General features: G+C 45.8%; 1 protein-coding gene across 1 annotated transcript in view; it reads left to right on the forward strand.

Moving 5' to 3' along the window:
* The first annotated feature begins 5,009 nt into the window (after window positions 1–5,009).
* LOC144503879 (ATP-dependent 6-phosphofructokinase, liver type-like) overlaps window positions 5,010–18,033 on the forward strand; it is a 71,592-nt gene continuing 58,568 nt past the window's right edge. Inside the window, exon 1 of the mRNA XM_078228906.1 lies at window positions 5,010–5,277. Coding sequence (XP_078085032.1) covers window positions 5,193–5,277 — 85 coding nt within the window. The 5' untranslated portion in view covers window positions 5,010–5,192. The remainder of the gene's footprint in view (window positions 5,278–18,033) is intronic.

Genomic DNA, 18,033 nt, shown 5'->3' on the forward strand with positions numbered 1-18,033 from the left:
AACACCTGGAAGCTGAAATCACAGCAGCACTTCATTCTACAGTAGGCATTACCTTTGGTTGATTTCAGACGCTGCAGGTGTTGCCAGACCTCTTTGAAGTGCTGTCATCCAGACTCGGAATGTTAGGAATGGGAAACACAAGAAGTCATAAATAAATCCCATCTGTCAAATGGCAAACTTAGAACTTGCTTGGTGGTCCTTGCTGAACAGGTTCAGGAACAGGTCAGGGCCCCTATGCAGCCAACCTCCAGTGCTGGGACATCAGTACAAATCCCTTCTGCACTTGTGGAGAGACACAAATAATGGCTGCACGTTACCACATCATGTCTCCTGTACAGAATAAGTGGCGGACTAATCACCTTAAATTCAGCTTGGCTTCAGGGATTCGCATTCAATAAATAAGTTATTTGTATCAGCAAGTCAATGGCCCAGATTTTGCTGTGGTAATGAAGGCGAAAGATTCACAGCCATTGCTTTAAATGAAGCTGACAACATTTTTGGGAGTCCGCATTTGCTCAGAGTACACGGAAATGCAGAAATCTATGCTCCTCGAGCCTTTACAGACTGCAATCTTCCCCGCAATCATGAATTGATGAGAAATTCCATTTCAGTGCTGTCATTCCTTCTGTACAAACCTTTCTAACCATTACACCTTGTTGAATGAGGTGTAACTGGGTTTTAATAGCATACTAACCTCTGAATTTTTAAAAATTCTTCCAATAGGAAGAGGGTGTCGCTGGAGAGGCCAGCATTTTTGCCCATTCCTAATGACTGCTAACACCCCCATTTGCCCTGGTAAGCTATTTTTTATATTTGTTGAATATCAAATGTATCCATAATGATAAAAAAGGCAGAATTAAAAATATGTCTATTTGTCCTTTTCTTGAAAGTTTGTTTAACTTTGTTTTAGCTTCCATCTTAATCCAATCAGGATCACTTAAAAATTAACAATGAAGAGATTTGGTGTTTTTAATTTCCTGGTTTGCTCTATGTGGATACAATTGGCTACCTACTTGCTGTTATTATTACTGCTGCATGCCTAGACATGTTCTCCACTTGTCACCAGACTTAAACTGTCATTGGAATAAAGGAAAATCATGCCACATAAACTATTATATATTCATGGGTAACTTTCTTCGAGATCAACAGTGAGCGCCTTTTCTTTACTGTCAACTCCAAATTCCTGGATCAACCTCTGAATTTCTTGCTATTTCTTGAGGCGGCATAGTAGCACAGTGGTTAGCACTGCTGCTTCACAGCTCCAGGGACCTGGGTTCGATTCCTGGCTTGGGTCACTGTCTGTGCAGAGTTTGCACATTCTCCTCGTGTCTGCGTGGGTTTCCTCCGGGTGCTCCGGTTTCCTCCCACAGTCCAAAGATGTGTGGGTTAGGTTGATTGGCCATGCTAAAAAATTGCCCCTTAGTGTCCTGGGATGCGTAGATTAGAGGGATTAGCGGGTAAAATATGTAGGGATATGGGGGTAGGGCCTGGGTGGGATTGTGGTCAGTGCAGACTCGATGGGCCAAATGGCCTCTTTCCGTACTGTAGGGTTTCTATGATTTCTATGAATGCTCAAAAATTCTGTGCCATTATCCAACAGCAGCAAAAAAGTCAAAGTATCATATATTGTGACAAAAATATTCCTCAATAAGTGACAATTAGATAAAAGCAGTATATGTATAAAGCTAATCAGCTCTCTTTCTCCCCTTATCGATATATACACAGGGTGGCCACAACATTCTAAGGGCATTGTGCCTGTAGATAACCCTGTAAATAAGTACATTTATGTGACCAATTAATGGAAATGGTACACCTCCTACGATATGATGTGGGCCACTGTGCCCTTCCTGCCCCCTCCAAGCAATCAAAACAACAGCATGAATTCTAGGTAATGCTTCTATATGCAAACTCTCCAAACTTTTCCCTATTTTATTATTTTTTTCATGGGATGTGGGCGCGGCCAGCATTTGATACCCATCCCTGTTGTCCTTGAATGGAGTGGCTTGCTGGGCCATTTCAGAGGCCAATTAAGAGTTGCTGCATGGCAACGATGGCACAGTAGGTGGCACAGCAGTTAGCACTGCTGCCTCACAGCGCCAGGAACCAGGCTCGATTCCAGCCTTGGGTGATTGTCAGTGTGGAGTTTGCACATTCTCCACGTGTCTGCATGGGTTCCCTTTGGGTGCTCCGATTTCCTTCCACAGTCCAAAGATGCGCAGGTTAGAAGGATTGGCCGTGCTAAATTGCCCCATGAGGTGTAGGTTGGGGGGGGATGGGGTGGGTTAGCGAGTTAAATGTGTGGGGTTATTGCAAAGGGGGGGGGGGGGCTCAGTAACAGAGTCAGTGCAGACTCAATGGGCCAAATGGCCTCCTTCTGCACTGTAAGGATTCAATGCTGTAGATCTGGAGTCATGTATAGGCCAGACCAGGTAAGGATGGCAGATTTCCCCTCTACAAAAGACATTCAAGAAGCAGTTGGGTTTTTATGACAATTGATGATAGTTTCTCAGTCAGCAATACTGACACCAGCTTTATACTCCAGATTTATTAACTGCCATGGTGGGATTTGAGCTCATGTCATCAGATAATTAGACTGGACCTCTGGATCATTAGTCCAGCAACATTACCACTATACCAGCCTGTGCGTACCTCCCCGCCCGCCCCCCCCCCCCACCCACCCCCACCCACCCCCACCCCCACCCCCCAAACTAGCAGCAGAATGAAAACCCAAAGGTCTCTTTAGAAAAAGTGGAAATGCCAAGATTTTCCAATGTATGTTTGAAAGATTCAGACAGCCACTCCCGAGTGTGTCGACTCACTCCTTACTTTCTCCCCTTTATTGCCCTGCCCTTTTCTCCTCCTTTTCCCTTCTCCTCACCACCTCTCTCATTTCCCAACCCCGCCCCTTCCTTCATATATTGCTCTTCAGGATTCATACCATCTCGTTCCCTATTATTCCCTGAATCAACATTACTCACTCTAACCAACATCAAAAGATTTGCTGTTTGTGGGATAATACTGAGCACCAAATGGCTGCCATGTTCACCAACAAAACAGTGATGAAAATGCTTCAGAGTAATTCATTTGGAATCATTGAATCCCTACAGTGCAGAAAGAGGCCATGCGGCCCATCGAACCTGCACCGACAACAATCCCACACAGGCCCTAACCCTGTAACCCCACATATTTACCCTGACGGTCCCCCTGACACTAGGGGGCAATTTAGCATGGTCAATCAACCTAACCCTCACATCTTTGGACTGTGGGAGGAAACCGGAGCACCCAGAGGAAACCCACGCAGACACGGGGAGAATGTGCAAACTCCACACAGTGACCCAAGGCCGGAATTGAACCGGGTTCCTGGCGCTGTGAGGCAGCAGTGCTAATCGCTGTGTCGCCAATGTTTTAAGAAAGGTGGCACTATGTCGACCTAAGTTATTTCTTACTAATATGCACTGAGAATTGAATTGTTATCTATATCTAGCAGGGTACTTATATCTTATCCCCTAAATAAAATCAAAGAGTTGAGGATCCACCCAATCCGTTGAAGGGCAAAAACCACTAAGGTGTGGTGGGGTGGGTGAGGTAATGTTGCGTCTCAGGTTCTCTTGCACTTTGAATCTGTGTTTGACATCGCAATTGTTTCTGGTTTGTGCAAGGAAAGTACAAAAGGAGAAAAATCAGCTCCAATCCTGCCCCAAAATAAATGAACCTGCAACTTCACCCAGAAAGAAAACATGATACAAAACAAGATGCAAAACTCTGAGGTCACGTACCAATCGACTCAAGAACAGCTTCTTCCGTGCTGCTATCAGGCTTTTGAATGAATCTACCTCGCATGAAATTGATCTTTCTCGACACTCTAGCTATGTCTCTAACACTCCGTTCTGCACTCTTTCCTTTCCTTCTCTATGAACAGTATGCTTTGTCTGTATAGCGCGCAAGAAACAATACTTTTCACAGTATGCTAATACATAAACCAGCCTCCCATCCATTGACTCTGTCTACACTTCCCGCTGCCTCGGAAAAGCAGCCAGCATAATTAAGGACCCCATGTACCCCGGACATTCTCTCTTCCACCTTCGGGAAAAAGATACAAAAGTCTGAGGTCACGTACCAACCGACTCAAGAACAGCTTCTTCCCGGCTGCTGTCAGACTTTTGAATGGACGTACCTCGCATTAAGTTGATCTCTCTCTACACCCTAGCTATGACTGTAACACTATATTCTGCACTCTCTCATTTCCTTCTCTATGAACAGTATGTTTTGTCTGTATAGCATGCAAGAAACAATACTTTTCACTGTATGTTAACACATGTGACAATAATAAATCAAAATGTGAAAATAATAAATCAAATCACTTGGAGGCGGCATGGTGGCACAGCGGTTAGCATTGCTGTCTTACAGCACCAGGGACCCGGGTCCAATTCTGCCCTCGGGCCACTGTCTGTGAGGAATTTGCATGTTCTCCTTGTGTCTGCGTGGGTTTCCTCTGGGTGCTCCGGTTTCCTCCCACAGTCCAAAGATATGTGGGTTAGGTTGATTGGCCATGCTAAATTAAGGGCGATTAGCAGGGTAAATATGAGAAGTTATGGGAATAAGACCTGGGTGGGATTGTGGTCGGTGCATACTCGATGGGCCGAATGGCCTCCTTCTGCACTGTAGGGATTTTATGAAATCAAATCAAATTTTTGATTTGATTTATTATTGTCACATGTATTAGCATACAGTGAAAGGTATTGTTTCTTGCGCGCTATAGACAAGCATTCCGTTCATAGAGAAGGAAAGGAGTGCAGAATATAGTGCTAGTCATAGCTAGGGTGTAGAGAAAGATTAACTTAATGCAAGGTAAGTCCATTCAAAAATCTGGCAGCACAATGGTGAGGCAAGAGTTGGGGGCTGACTGGGTTTCCTTTACTGGAGTGATTTGTGACCGTCAAGAAATACATAATAAAAAATAAGCTGAAGGGATCTGAGGGAGGAGTTATTGAAGCACAGACTGCAAGTGGGCATGTCTTCCTGGGTTGTGAGGGGGGTGGACATTTGCATTCAGTTGCTGGAAAGGGGGCTGGTGTGGTCAGACACAGTGATTCTGGGGGCAAAGGGACAATCTCTCCCACACCTAACAACACCCCGCAAAATAAAGCAGTGAAGGGAGAATCAGGTGCATTACAGAGAGAGGAGAGGACATCATGGCACAAGTAGACATGGAGCAACTGAGGAGCAGAGGCGCTGGAAAATCCATCGCCGTGTTGACCAGCGGGGGAGATGCACAAGGTAACATTTCTCAATCTCCTTTTTTTTGACAATTTAAAAAAAAGTATATATATATATAGAGAGAGAAATAAACAAGCCATCCATGAAACGAAGAGCAAAAATTGCAGCATTTCACCCCTAAATCCCCCACCCCCGAGTGCAAAACAGCATAAGAGGATTATTATTCTTAAAACTAAATAAAAGCGACAGGGTGGTGACCAAATGAGAGATGAAAAGAAGTGGGGATTTATTTGGTGACAAAAATGATTTTAAAAATACATCGAATTGAGTGGGATGGGGGGGGGTGGGAGAATCAGCACCAGCAGCTTTCGGTGCTCTCAATGGAAAAGGGAGGCATTTTCTTTTGATTTAGAGATTAATTCGATGTTTGTTTACCTCCTCATGGGGTCGGGATGTTTGTTTTGGGGGGGGTGTTGAGTTTTTATTTTACCTCGTCAGAGTTTTTATTTTACCTCATCATCCACACCCCCCTCTCCCCGGTTTTTTTAATTGGACGTTACATGTGAGAATTTGGTTATTTTTAAGCTCTCATTTGGTCTTTCAGTCAGTGATTGAGTGACTAACCCGGGCTCTCCTTCTCTCCTCTCTAACGGAAAGCGCTCGAGCCCAACGGTCATCTCGCTCCGTTAACGAACCCACCCCTCCTCGCGCTGCCGCCGCCGCCGCCATCATTGAGACGGGCAGCGGCCACCTCTTCAGCCAGCCCAAGGTCCTTTCTTTTCCGCAAACGTTTCTAATTTTTCGATCATTTCTCGCCCAAGATACAATTGTGAGCGGGTGATGCGGGTTTTGTGAATGCTGCCGATTTATTTTTCTCCTTCGGCTCCTGGTTTGCCAGTCTCAATGATGGCGGCCGCGGGTCACGTGGCGGAGGACGTGCCGCCTGGCAGGTTGTCCCTCCTGATGTGGAGATGCCGGCGTTGGACTGGGGTGGGTGCAGTAAGAAGTCTCACAACACCAGGTTAAAGTCCAACAGGTTTACTTGGCAGCAGAAGCTTTAGGAGCCCTGCTCCAAGGCGGCCTTCGTGACACAGGACAACGCAGAGTTGCTGAGCAGAGACTGATAGCCAAGTTCCGCACACATGAGGACGGCCTCAACCGGGATCTTGGGTTCATGTCACACTATCTGTAACCCCCACAACTTGCCTGGGCTTGCAAAATCTCACTGTCCTGGCTGGAGACAATACACACGTCTTTAACCTGTGCTTAACCCCTCTCTCCACTCACATTGTACCTTTAAGACGTGATTACCTGTAAAGACTCACATTCCAACCATTATCTTGTAAATTGAGTTTGTGTCTTTATATGCCCTGTTTGTGAACACAAGTCCTCGCTCACCTGATGAAGGATCAGTGCCCCGAAGGCTTGCGGCAGCCAAATAAACCTGTTTGACTTTAACCTGGTGTTGGGAGACTTCTTACTGAGGTTGTCCCTCCACATGGACTGACGATATCTACCTTGTAATGCAATGGACACTGATATTGCCATTCACGGTTAATGTTCATGTATATAGTTGAACTGTGTGCTTATATAATTGTTAATAATGCATATGTTATATGAGGGATGGGGTTGAAATAAGAGGGGACACTCAGCCCCTCAGAGTTGTTGATGTCACCCTTCACAGTTAATGTTCATGTATATAGTTGAATTGTGTATTTATATTGGTGCAGGCACGGTAGCGCAGTGGTTAGCACTGCTGCTTCACAGCTCCAGGGTCCCGGGTTCGATGCTCGGGTCACTGTCTGTGTGGAGTTTGCACATTCTCCTCGTGTCTGCGTGGGTTTCCTCCGGGTGCTCCGGTTTCCTCCCACAGTCCAAAGATGTGCGGGTTAGGTTGATTGGTCAGGTTAAAAATTGCCCCTTTGAATCCTAAAATGCGTAGGTTAGAGGGATTAGCAGGTAAATATATGTGGGGGTAGGGCCTGGGTGGGATTGTGGTCGGTGCAGACTCGATGGGCCAAATGGCCTCCTGCACTGTAGGGTTTCTATGATTTTCTATGATATAGAGTCATAGAGATATACAGCACGGAAACAGGCCCAACCTGTCCACGCTGACCATAGAAATCCTACAGTACAGAAGGAGGCCATTCGGCCCATCGGGTCTGCACCGACGACAGTTCTACCCAAGCCCTATCCCCGTAACCCCATAATGTTTACCTGATGAAGGAGCAGCGCTCCGAAAGCTCGTGATTCCAAATGAACCTGTTGGACTTGAACCTGATGTTGTGAGACTTCTTATTGTGCCCATAATCCCATGTATTTACCTCGCTAATCCCTCTAACCTGCACATCCCGGGACACTAAGGAGCAATTTAGCATAGCCAATTCACTTAACCCGCCCATCTTTGGACTGTGGGAGGAAACCGGAGCGCTCGGAGGAAACCCATGCAGACACGGGGAGAACGTGCAAACTCCACACACACACTGACCCAAGCTGGCAATTGAACCCAGTTCCCTGGAGCTGTGAGGCAGCAGTGCTAACCACTGTGCCACCATGCTGCCTTAGTTAAGAAACTGAACTAGTCCCATTTGCCTGCATTTGGCCCATATCCCTCTAAACCTTTCCCATCCATGTACCTGTCTTTTAAGTGTTGCTATTGTACCCACCTCTACCACCTTCTCTGGCAATTCATTGCATATATACACCATGCTCTGCGTAAAAAAAAAGTTGCTCCTCAGATCCTATAGAAACTCGAAGCAGGAGTAGGCCATTCAGCCCTTTTAAATCTTTCCCCTCATAGAAATGCCCTCTAGTTTTGGACTCCCCGTCTCTGCGAGAAAAGATCTAGGCTATTCACCTTATCTATGCCCCTCAATTGTAATATAATTGTGTTAATAATGTATATATGTTAGATTGGGGGGGGGGAGGTTGCAGTAAAAGGGGGCACTCAGACTCTCAGAGTTGGTGATATTGCTATTCACAGTTAATGTTCATGTATATAGTTAAGCTGTGTATTTATATAATTGTTAATATATATACATTATATAAAATTTTCAAGTTTATTTATTAACTTCACAAGTAGGCACATTAACACTGCAATGAAGTTACTGTGAAAAACTGAGGGAGAATTTTAGCATAGCCAATGCACCTAACCAGCACATCTTTCGGACGGTGGGAGGAAACCCGAGCACCCGGCGGAACTCCACACAGACTGTGACCCAAGCTGGAAATCTAACCCGGGTCCCTGGCGCTGTGAGGCAGCAGTGCCATCCACTATGCCACCGTGCTGCCCATATTGGGGGGGGGGGGGGGTTAAAGTAAGAGGGGACACTCAGTCACTCAGAATCATAGAATTCCTCAGTGCAGAGGAAGGCCATTCGGCCCATCAAGCCCACACTGACAACAGTCCCACCCAGGTTCTATCCCCGTAACTCCACGTATTTACCCTGCTAGTTCCCCTGACAAGGGGCAATTTAGCATAGCCAAATCACCTAATCTGCACATGTTTGGCATGTGAGAGGAAACCGGAGCACCTGGAGGAAACCCACGCAGATATGGGGAGAATGTGCAAATGCCACACAGACAGTAACACAAGGCTGGAATTGAACCTGGGTCCCTGGCGCTGTGAGGCAGCAGTGCTAACCACTGTGCCACCATGCCACCCTCAGTGTTGTTGATATTGCCATTCACAGCTGATGTTCATGGAAATAAGTTTATTATTGATTAGTGTCACAAGTAGGCTTACATTAACGCTGCAATTAAGTTACTGTGAAAAACCCCTATTCGCCATATTCCGGCGCATGATACACCGGGAGAGAATTTTAGCATAGCCAATGCACCTAACCAGCATGTCTTTCGGACTGTGGGAGGAAACTGGAGCACCCGGAGGAAACCCACGCAGACATGGGGAGAACGTGCAAACAACACACAGACAGTCACCTAAGCCGGGAATTTAATTTATATAGTCATAGAGATTTACAGCATGGAAACAGGCCCTTCAGCCCAATTTGTCCATGCCAATCAGTTCCCTCAACTGAATTAGTCTCATTTGCCTGTGTTTGGCCCAGATCCCCCTCAACCTTCCCATCCATGTACCTGTCCAAATGTCTTTTAAATGTTGGAATTGTACCTGTCTCTACCACCTCCTCTGGCAGCTCATTCCATATACCAGCACCCTCTGTGTGAAGAAGTTGCCACTCGGGTCCCTTTGAAATCTTCCCTCTCTCAACTTAAACCTATGCCCTCTAGTTTTGGACTCCCCTACTTTGGGAAAAAGACCTTGGCTATTCACCTCATCTATGCCCCTCAATTGTAATATAATTGTGTTAATAATGCATTTATATTATCTGGGGCTTTGAAGTAAGAGGGGACACGCTGTCTCTCAGAGTTGTTGTTGTGAAGGGGAAGAGAGAGCGAGAGAGACTTGATTAGTAGAGAGAGAAAGTGAGAGGTTGTAAATCATTCGGGCACCCACTTCAGCACTGGTCTCCCCAGATTTTACTCAGAGCTGCTCCCTGTCCAGACATGCCATGTATGGATGAGTTATGTTCAGAAGGAAAACACTCAGCACGTTTTTTTCAGTCCCAAATTTGAAGTGTTCAGAATGCAGTTCCAATCTGCATTAGCATGTACTCTGATTCCTCTCTGTTAAAGCTCTCTCTGGATTTTCTTGAGTGATGGATTGGAAAATTTCTGAAATTTAGGAACCAATAGAATCCCTGCAGTGCAGAAAGTGGCCATTCGGCCCATCAAGTCTGCACCGACCCTCTGAAAGAGCATCCCACCCAGGCCCTCCCCTCCGCCCTATTCTCCATAACCCTGCGCATTTTCCATGGCTAATCCACCTATCCTACACATCTTTGGACACTAAGGTGCAATTTAAGCATGGTCCATCCATCTAACTTGTGGGTCTCTGGACTCTGGGAGGAAACCGGAGCGCCTGGAGGAAATCCACACAGACACGGGGAGAACGTGCAAACTTCACAGTGAAGGCCTGAATCAAATCCGGGTACCTGGCGCTGTGAGGCAGCAGTGCTAACCAGTGTGTTGCCCAAATGTCCAAAGCGTTTTTTAACTAATTTTTGCAAGGCTCATTTAAAGCACAACTGATCTGATATCAGATTTCTAATGCTTCTTGGAGGTTGACCGCACTAATCAGGACTCGAACTGTAATCTCAACTCATCCCTGCATCAGTTCCTCTCTCGTTTTTCAGCCTGGGTGTTGCAAGCAAGAGATAACACGATTATTAATTCCTCATAACCACTGATCACCGTTCAGTCTGTTGCATATCTGACCCTCCTTTAAACTTTTCCCAGCTAAACCTGCTGTGAAATGAGCTGGCAAGTGTGCGAGCATTGTGGCATAAATTCTGAGTTTAACCTTGGGTTGACCTGTACGTCTTTTGAGCAAGCTTTCCAGAAACTTCTAAGATGTCGACATTCTGAGAGTGGTTATTGATGAGTCTGCTAATGTGGTAAATCACGTGTCGCACTTATTTCACACTTGCTGCAGAAGGAAAAAATATATATAGCGCTTTTCATAACCTTGGGGCAAAGCAATGCAATACATTTTGTGGAGTAGTCACTGTTCCAACGTAGAAAGCTCACCTATGGTCGATTGTCCCGACATCCATATCCTTTTTGGAAAATTTTGGAGAGTTCTAAACACCCCTTGTCATTTTGCAAAGTCCATACAGATAACCTTGATAGGGGCAACACGATGGCACAGTGGTTAGCACTGCTGTCTCACAGCACCAGGGACCTGGGTTCGATTCCCGGCTTGGGTCACTGTCTATGTGGAGTTTGCACGTGGGTTTCCTCCGGGTGCTCCGGTTTCCTCCCACACTCCAAAGATGTGTGGGTTAGGTTGATTGGGTATGCTAAGTTGACCCTAGTGTCAGGGGGATTAGCAGGGTAAATATGTGGGGTTGTGGGAATAGGGCCTGGGTGAGATTGTTGTTGGCGCGGTCTCGATGGGCCAAGTGGCCTCCTGCACTGTAGGGATTCTATGATAGACACCTCTTATCCATTACATCTGTGACCTGCTCAAAAGATTCACTGAACTAGATAGAGGTGACCTACCTTCTAAACATCTTCATATCCTCACCCTTTCCCTTATCATTGTTGCCAATTTGGGAAGTATTTCCCTTGGGGCTCCTGGTGATCAGTTTGCTAGGAATGCTGCCAGGCATAGGGCCCTTCGCTGTCCTCATTAGATTCCACCCTAAAGAATGAAAAAGACCTGCATCTTTGTTTCTAATGGGGTGAATGGGATCAAAGGTTATGGGATGAAAGCAGGATTAGGCTATTGAGTTGGATGTTTAGGCATGATCATAATGAATGACAGAGCAGGCTCGAAGGGCCGAATGGCCTCCTCCTGCTCCTATCTTTGATGTTCCGAGGCAAAGCACCCTTCACAACCTCAAGACGTTCCAAAGCACTGTCGAGTCAATTAAACACTTTTAACACGTTAGGAGCACAGCATACAATTTGCAAAATGCTGCCACAAGCAGTAATGAGATTGTGACAGAGGAATCAGCTTTTTTAGAGGTTATTTAGAGGTGCATGTAAGAAGCCAGAGCACCAGGGTGAATTCCCCTGCTGCTCTCTGAATATGGGGTGCAGTGGGGGTTTTTTTTACATCTACATGAGAAGGAGCCTTGCTTTAACATCTGAGTAAAAAGGGTGGCACGTCCGCCATTGCAGTGCTCCCTCGGTGCTGCAGTGGGAGTGTCAGCCTGGATTTTGTGTGCAGAACACGAGAGTGGAACTTTAACGCATGACCTTTTGTCTCTGGGACATGGGGGCTTTTATCTAAGCTGCAGATAACACCACAGTTACTCCCTGTGCCCCAGTGTATTCAATTTTAAATCCAGGTCATTTGAAATTGTGCAAATTGGTCACGACCTTCTCTGTCTTTTGACAAATTTTTATGTTTCAGTTAATGGTAAAAAGGCTCTTGTGAGCAACATGAGAGGTTGATTTACCCCCCAGGCAAAACTAAATCCGTGGCCTGGGCTACAATGTGATGCAAATGAAGCATTAAATTCAGTTATTCATGCCCTACTTTCACACTGCTGTGGTTCATTACTTTCATTCGGATCATTTTTTTTCTCCACCGTGTCACTGGATGAGGCCACGGAAACGGTTTTTGTGTTTCAGTAATTTTTCAAATGTTAGTTTGGGTAAAAGCGAGTGTTTTGCAGTGATACATTAGGCAGCGGCAATTAGTGCTATAAGTTTAGCAGTTGTCATGGTAATCTGCTGTCACATAATTCTTGACACAACCCCAAGAGGGAAGCAGTTTGGATAGGAATGGATAGGTTAGTGGTTAGCACTGCTGCCTCACAGCGCCAGGGACCCGGGTTCGATTCCCGGCTCGGGTCACTGTCTGTGTGGAGTATGCACATTCTCCCCGTGTCTGCGTGGGTTTCCTCCGGGTGCTCCAGTTTCCTCCCACGATCCAAAAAATGTGCTGGTTAGGTGGATTGGCCGTGCTAAATTCTCCCTCAGTGTACCCGAACAGGTGCCGGAATGTGACGACTAGGGGATTTTCACAGTAACTTCATTGCAGTGTTAATGTAAGCCTACTTGTGACGAGTAAATAAACTTTAACTTTAAAGGAGATTTGCATGAAAAGTTGGAGAAAGGGTTGTGTGGAACATAATTTGGAAATCTACCTCCTGGGTCAATAAGTTTTAAAACGTTGGGGCTAGAATTTACAGGTTGCCATACTCCCTGTTCCCAACCATCCCTTTCCACTGCCTCCCACTCCGACTGAAACTGGTCGGGCACCTGTCCACCAAAAAGCTGGCTGTCCCACAGCTATTGTGCACTTGACTAGCTCAGGGCGAGACTGGGTTTGGCTAAGATCAAGCCCAGAATGGGATGCAATGCCTTATCTTGTCAGCTTGGATCTTGTTTGTCTCTCTTGTGGGCACCGTGAATTGGATTCAGTTTGAATCTGGATTTTGGATCAAACAAGGAGGTGGATTTGGGTTTGCCCAGTCCAGTCTGCGCACTGGCTTTGTAACTTTAAGTAACACATTTAAAAAATAAAATAAAAAGTGGGGCAGCAGGGTGACACAGTGTTTAGCACAGCTGCCTCACAGCCAGGGACCTGGGTTCAGTTGCGGCTTCGGGTCACTGTCTCTGTGGAGTTTGCACGTTCTCCCCGTGTCTGCATGGGTTTCCTCCGGGTGCTCCGGTTTCCTCCCGCACTCCAAAGATGGTGCGGGTTAGGTTGATTGGCCATGGTAAAATGACCCTCGTGTCAGGGGATTAGCAGAGTAAATATGTGGGGTTACGGAGATAGGGGTTGGTTGGGATCGTGGTCGGTGCAGACGCGATGGACCGAATGGCCTCCTTCTGCACTGTAGGAATTCTATGATTCTAAAAGAAAAACCTGAGTCCCCACTATAATTGGCTGCCAGCTCTGTCATCCCAGCTGCAGCAGGTTCGAGTGGTGGCCACCGCTGAGATTACAGTCCCTCTCCGATAAGCAGGCGGATATGGAGGCCAGACTTCAGGGAGGTCTGGGGTTTTGTACAAGACTGGCTGGCAGACCCAGTGAGGGGTTTAGTGGGGGGGGCGCAGTTTGAGAGGCCAGGGAAGAGGAGCATTCAAGATAGGATATGACACTGGTGGAGGGTGTTGCCTCCAATGATAGTCATGATGTGAGTCAAGACTCACATTGCAACCATTATTCTGTAAATTGAGTTTGTGTCTCTATATGCCCTGTTTGTGAACAGAACTCCCACTCACCTGACGAAGGGGCAGCGCTCCGAAAGCTAGTGGCTTTTGCTACCAAATAAACCTGTTGGACTTTAACCTGGTGTTGTGAGACTTCTAACTGCCTCCAATGGTCACAGGGGATTCCTTTGATTTGCTTTGATTTACTGTTGTCACGTGTATTAGTATACAGTGAAAGGTATTGTTTCTTGTGTGCTATCTTTGCCCTGCACCAGCTCGTTAATGAGCTTGTGGCTCATTAATTGGCCACTTAAGGTCCTCAATATGCCCAAGGACGGGCAGGCAGGCTGGCCATCTGAGACCTCCATCGTCTCCCTGCAAACTGGGGACAGGTCAGGAGTGGACAGGAAGGCAGTGAGCAGGCCATGTGCTGCATTTTACAAACCTTCCTGCCTTCAGACATGCTGCAAAATCCAGCCTTTGGTGTCATCTAATCAGTAAGTTTAACACCATATATAACAGCATAACGTATAGGAGAGGATTTGGAATATAGAAAATATCACCCAGGGACTTCCATGTCTTCCACCTTTTATTTAATCTGTTCAAATAGTTCTCATCAATGCCAGCACTGCCAGTGACAGTCGAGTTAGTGTTTAACCCTTGTTGGAGAATCCATTGGACATGCTATTACGATCTGGAGGACCAAAGCCTTGACCCTTTTTTCAATCCTAACAGAGCCTTAGCCATTCAAAAAGCACTCATCCTTTTATATAAATTCCCCTACAAAACATTTCTTCATGACCTCCTTAAAATATTACATATATGGCTGTCATCTAAGCAGTACAGTGCCAAAGTGTATGGCCAGGTGGGAAATGTCTTAATGGGTTCATAGGAACATTGGAATTAGGAGCAGGAGTAGGTAAATTCAGCCCTTCGAGCCTGCTCCGCCATTCAATCAGATCATGGCTGATCTCTCCCTGGTCTCAAATCCACCCGTTCCCCATATCCCCTTATCCCTTTTTTAAAATCAGAAATTTATCTATTTCCTTCTTGAAACCATCCAATTATTCAAACTCCACCGCGCTATGGGGCAGCGAGTTCCACAAATTCACCGCCCTCTGTGAGTAGTAGTTCCTCCTCATCTCAGTTTTAAATCTACCGCCTCTCAACCCATACCTGTGACCTCTTGTTCGAGATTGCCCCACAAGAGGAAACATTTGGTCTATATTTATTTTATCAGTCCCTTTTAGTATTTTATATCCCTCGATCAGATCCCCTCTCATCCTTCTAAACTCCAGCGAGCATAAACCCAAACTGTCTAATCTCTCCTCATACGTCAACCCCTTCATCCCCAGAATCAATCTAGTGAACCTCCTCGGAACTGCCTCCAATGCCACCACATCCTTCCTCAAATAAGGAGACCAAAACTGGACACAGAACTCCAGATGTGGTCCCACCAACAATACAAATTTAACAACACTTCACTACTTTTATACTCCAGTTCCTCTGCAATAAATAGCAACATCCCATTTGCCTTTTTTATTACGTGCTGCCCCTGCACACCGACTTTCTGTGATTCATGAACACGGACACCCAGATCCCTCTGCCATGATGCATTTTGAATCTGCCTTCCATTTGGGTAATAATTTGCCTTCCTATTTTTTCTTCCAAAATGGATAACCTCACGCTTATCCACATTAAACTCCATCTGCCAAATTTTGGCTCATTCTCCGAGCTGAGATATCTGTCTGTAAAATCTCTATATCCTCTTCACTCCCTGCTTTCCCGCCTATTTTAGTGTCATCCGCAAATTGTGTTGTGTTACACTCTGCCCCTGCTTGCAGACAATTTATGTGGATAGTTAGGTCCAAGGACAGAGCCCTGCGTCACCTCGCTAGAAATCTCACCTCGCTGGTTACATTTTGCCAGCCAGAGAAAGACCCATTTATCCCGACCCTCTGTTTCCCGTCAGTCAGCCAATCCTCAGTCCAATCTAGTACTCTACCCCCAATCCCCTGTGATCTCACCTTCTGGATCAGTCTTTTATGCAGCAGATAATATTCAGATAATAACCAGACAATAATAATTGAAAAGTATCAAGGTATGAGATTTTTAATAGTGAATCATATATCTGAGGTATCCAATCCTAATAAAATCAGCCATCCACATCTGTCACAAGGCCCAAGTAGTCTTATTGTGTTCTTGTTTCTCCTTCACCAGCTTGACCTCGGTTCCCATTTTAAAATTATATTCAAAATCACATACAGGCATAAGTGGAGGAGTGGGACTGAGTGGAGTGCTCTATGGAGAGCCAGCATGACTCAGTGGGCCAAATGGCCTTCTTCTGTGATGTAATGGCTTTAACTTTGAATTATATGAAAATCTGTTTTTAAGGCACAAGTTTAGTGGAATCATGTGAGAAGTGTCCAGGGACATTTTAGATTCATATGGTGCATCCTGCCTGATGTGATTAATGGTTTAAAATGTAGCATTTGGATTGAAAACAGGCCAACTAAGTTGTCTCTTGCCCAAACGTTATCTCAGCAGACCCAGTCTCATATCCCATCATGGCCACGAAGCCACTTTATTCACTGTGAACCCAGTTCACAGAAATCCAGCACGACATCCTGTTAGGGTCACACTTCTCTAATCCTCCCAGTTCTGACATCCTCCATCTGCTCTCTTCAATCGACTCACAGTACGCGCTCTCCTCCAAAAATGAAATACTGCGGATGCTAGAAACTTGTGAGAAAAATAGAAGAGAACATGCTGGAAATACTTAGCAGATCAGGCAGGGTCTGTGGGGAGAGAAATGAGAGTTAATGATTGATTGATTAATTAAATAAAATAAGTAAATAAATAATGTGCTGTATGCGTCTATGACTCTCTAATGGGCTGAATTTCCCTGGCATCGTAACAGTGGGGATGAATAAACGATTGCGGGTTTGGGTGCTGGTCTGACTAAGTGAATAAAGGGAGCAGTAATGGGACAAGTAAAGAAATAAAAAATAATACACTAGATGATACTCTATACACTCACACACTCTCTCACACACACACTCACACACACTGACACACTCTCTCACACACTCACACACACACACTGACACACTCTCTCACACACACACACACTGACACACTCTCTCACACACACACACACTGACTCTCTCTCACACACACACACACACTGACACACACTCACACAACACACTCACACACACACTCACACTGTTTCATCCCTTCGTTCACTTACTAATTTGAACTTGGCACTTTCTCGCTCCAGAGCTCCTCACCTCTTTCAGGGCACTTTTATCCTCTTCCCATAACCGTCAATACCATCGATTCTCCCTTCTGTTGCCATCCATTTCCCTTCCTATTATTCCATTCAGTTTATTTCCCTATCACTGCCATGCATTCTCCCATTACATCTTAGAAACATAGAAAACTACAGCACAAAACAGGCCCTTCGGCCCCACAAGTTGTGCCGAACATATCCCTACCTTTTAGGCCTACCTATAACCCTCCATTCTATTAAATATAGAAACATAGAAAACTACAGCACAACTGCAACTACTCTTATCTGAGTGGTGAACTCAAGGTGGCACAGTGGTTAGCACTGCTGCCTCACAGCGCCAGGGACCTGGGCTCGATTCCCGCTTGGGTCACTGTGTGTGGGAGGTTTGCATGTTCTCCCCGTGTCTGCGTGGGTTTCCTCCGGGTGCTCCGGTTTCCGCCCACACTCCAAGGATGTGCAGATTAGGTTGATTGGCCATGGTAAATTGACCCTAGTGGCAGGGTAAATATGTAGGATCGTGGGTATAGGGTCTGGATGGGATTGTGGTTGGTGTAGACTTGATGGGTGGAATGGCCTCCTTCTGCATTGTAGGGATTCTATGATTCTCCCTCTTGCACCTTTGAAGACCAACCTGAACCCATCCAGGTCGGTTTACATCACTGTTAACAGTTTATTGTACTGAAGTAACTTACAAATATCGGCACCATCTGAAAACCTACAAACTTCTGTACCCAGCTTCCTTCCAAGTTAAATCACTACTTACAAGCACTATTCCCTTAACTTCCAAACTACACCCACCCTGTTGATCCTTCAGAGGAATGCGTTCCCAT

Source organism: Mustelus asterias, chromosome 14, assembly GCF_964213995.1.
Source record: "Mustelus asterias chromosome 14, sMusAst1.hap1.1, whole genome shotgun sequence".
Taxonomy (NCBI): Eukaryota; Metazoa; Chordata; class Chondrichthyes; order Carcharhiniformes; family Triakidae; genus Mustelus; species Mustelus asterias.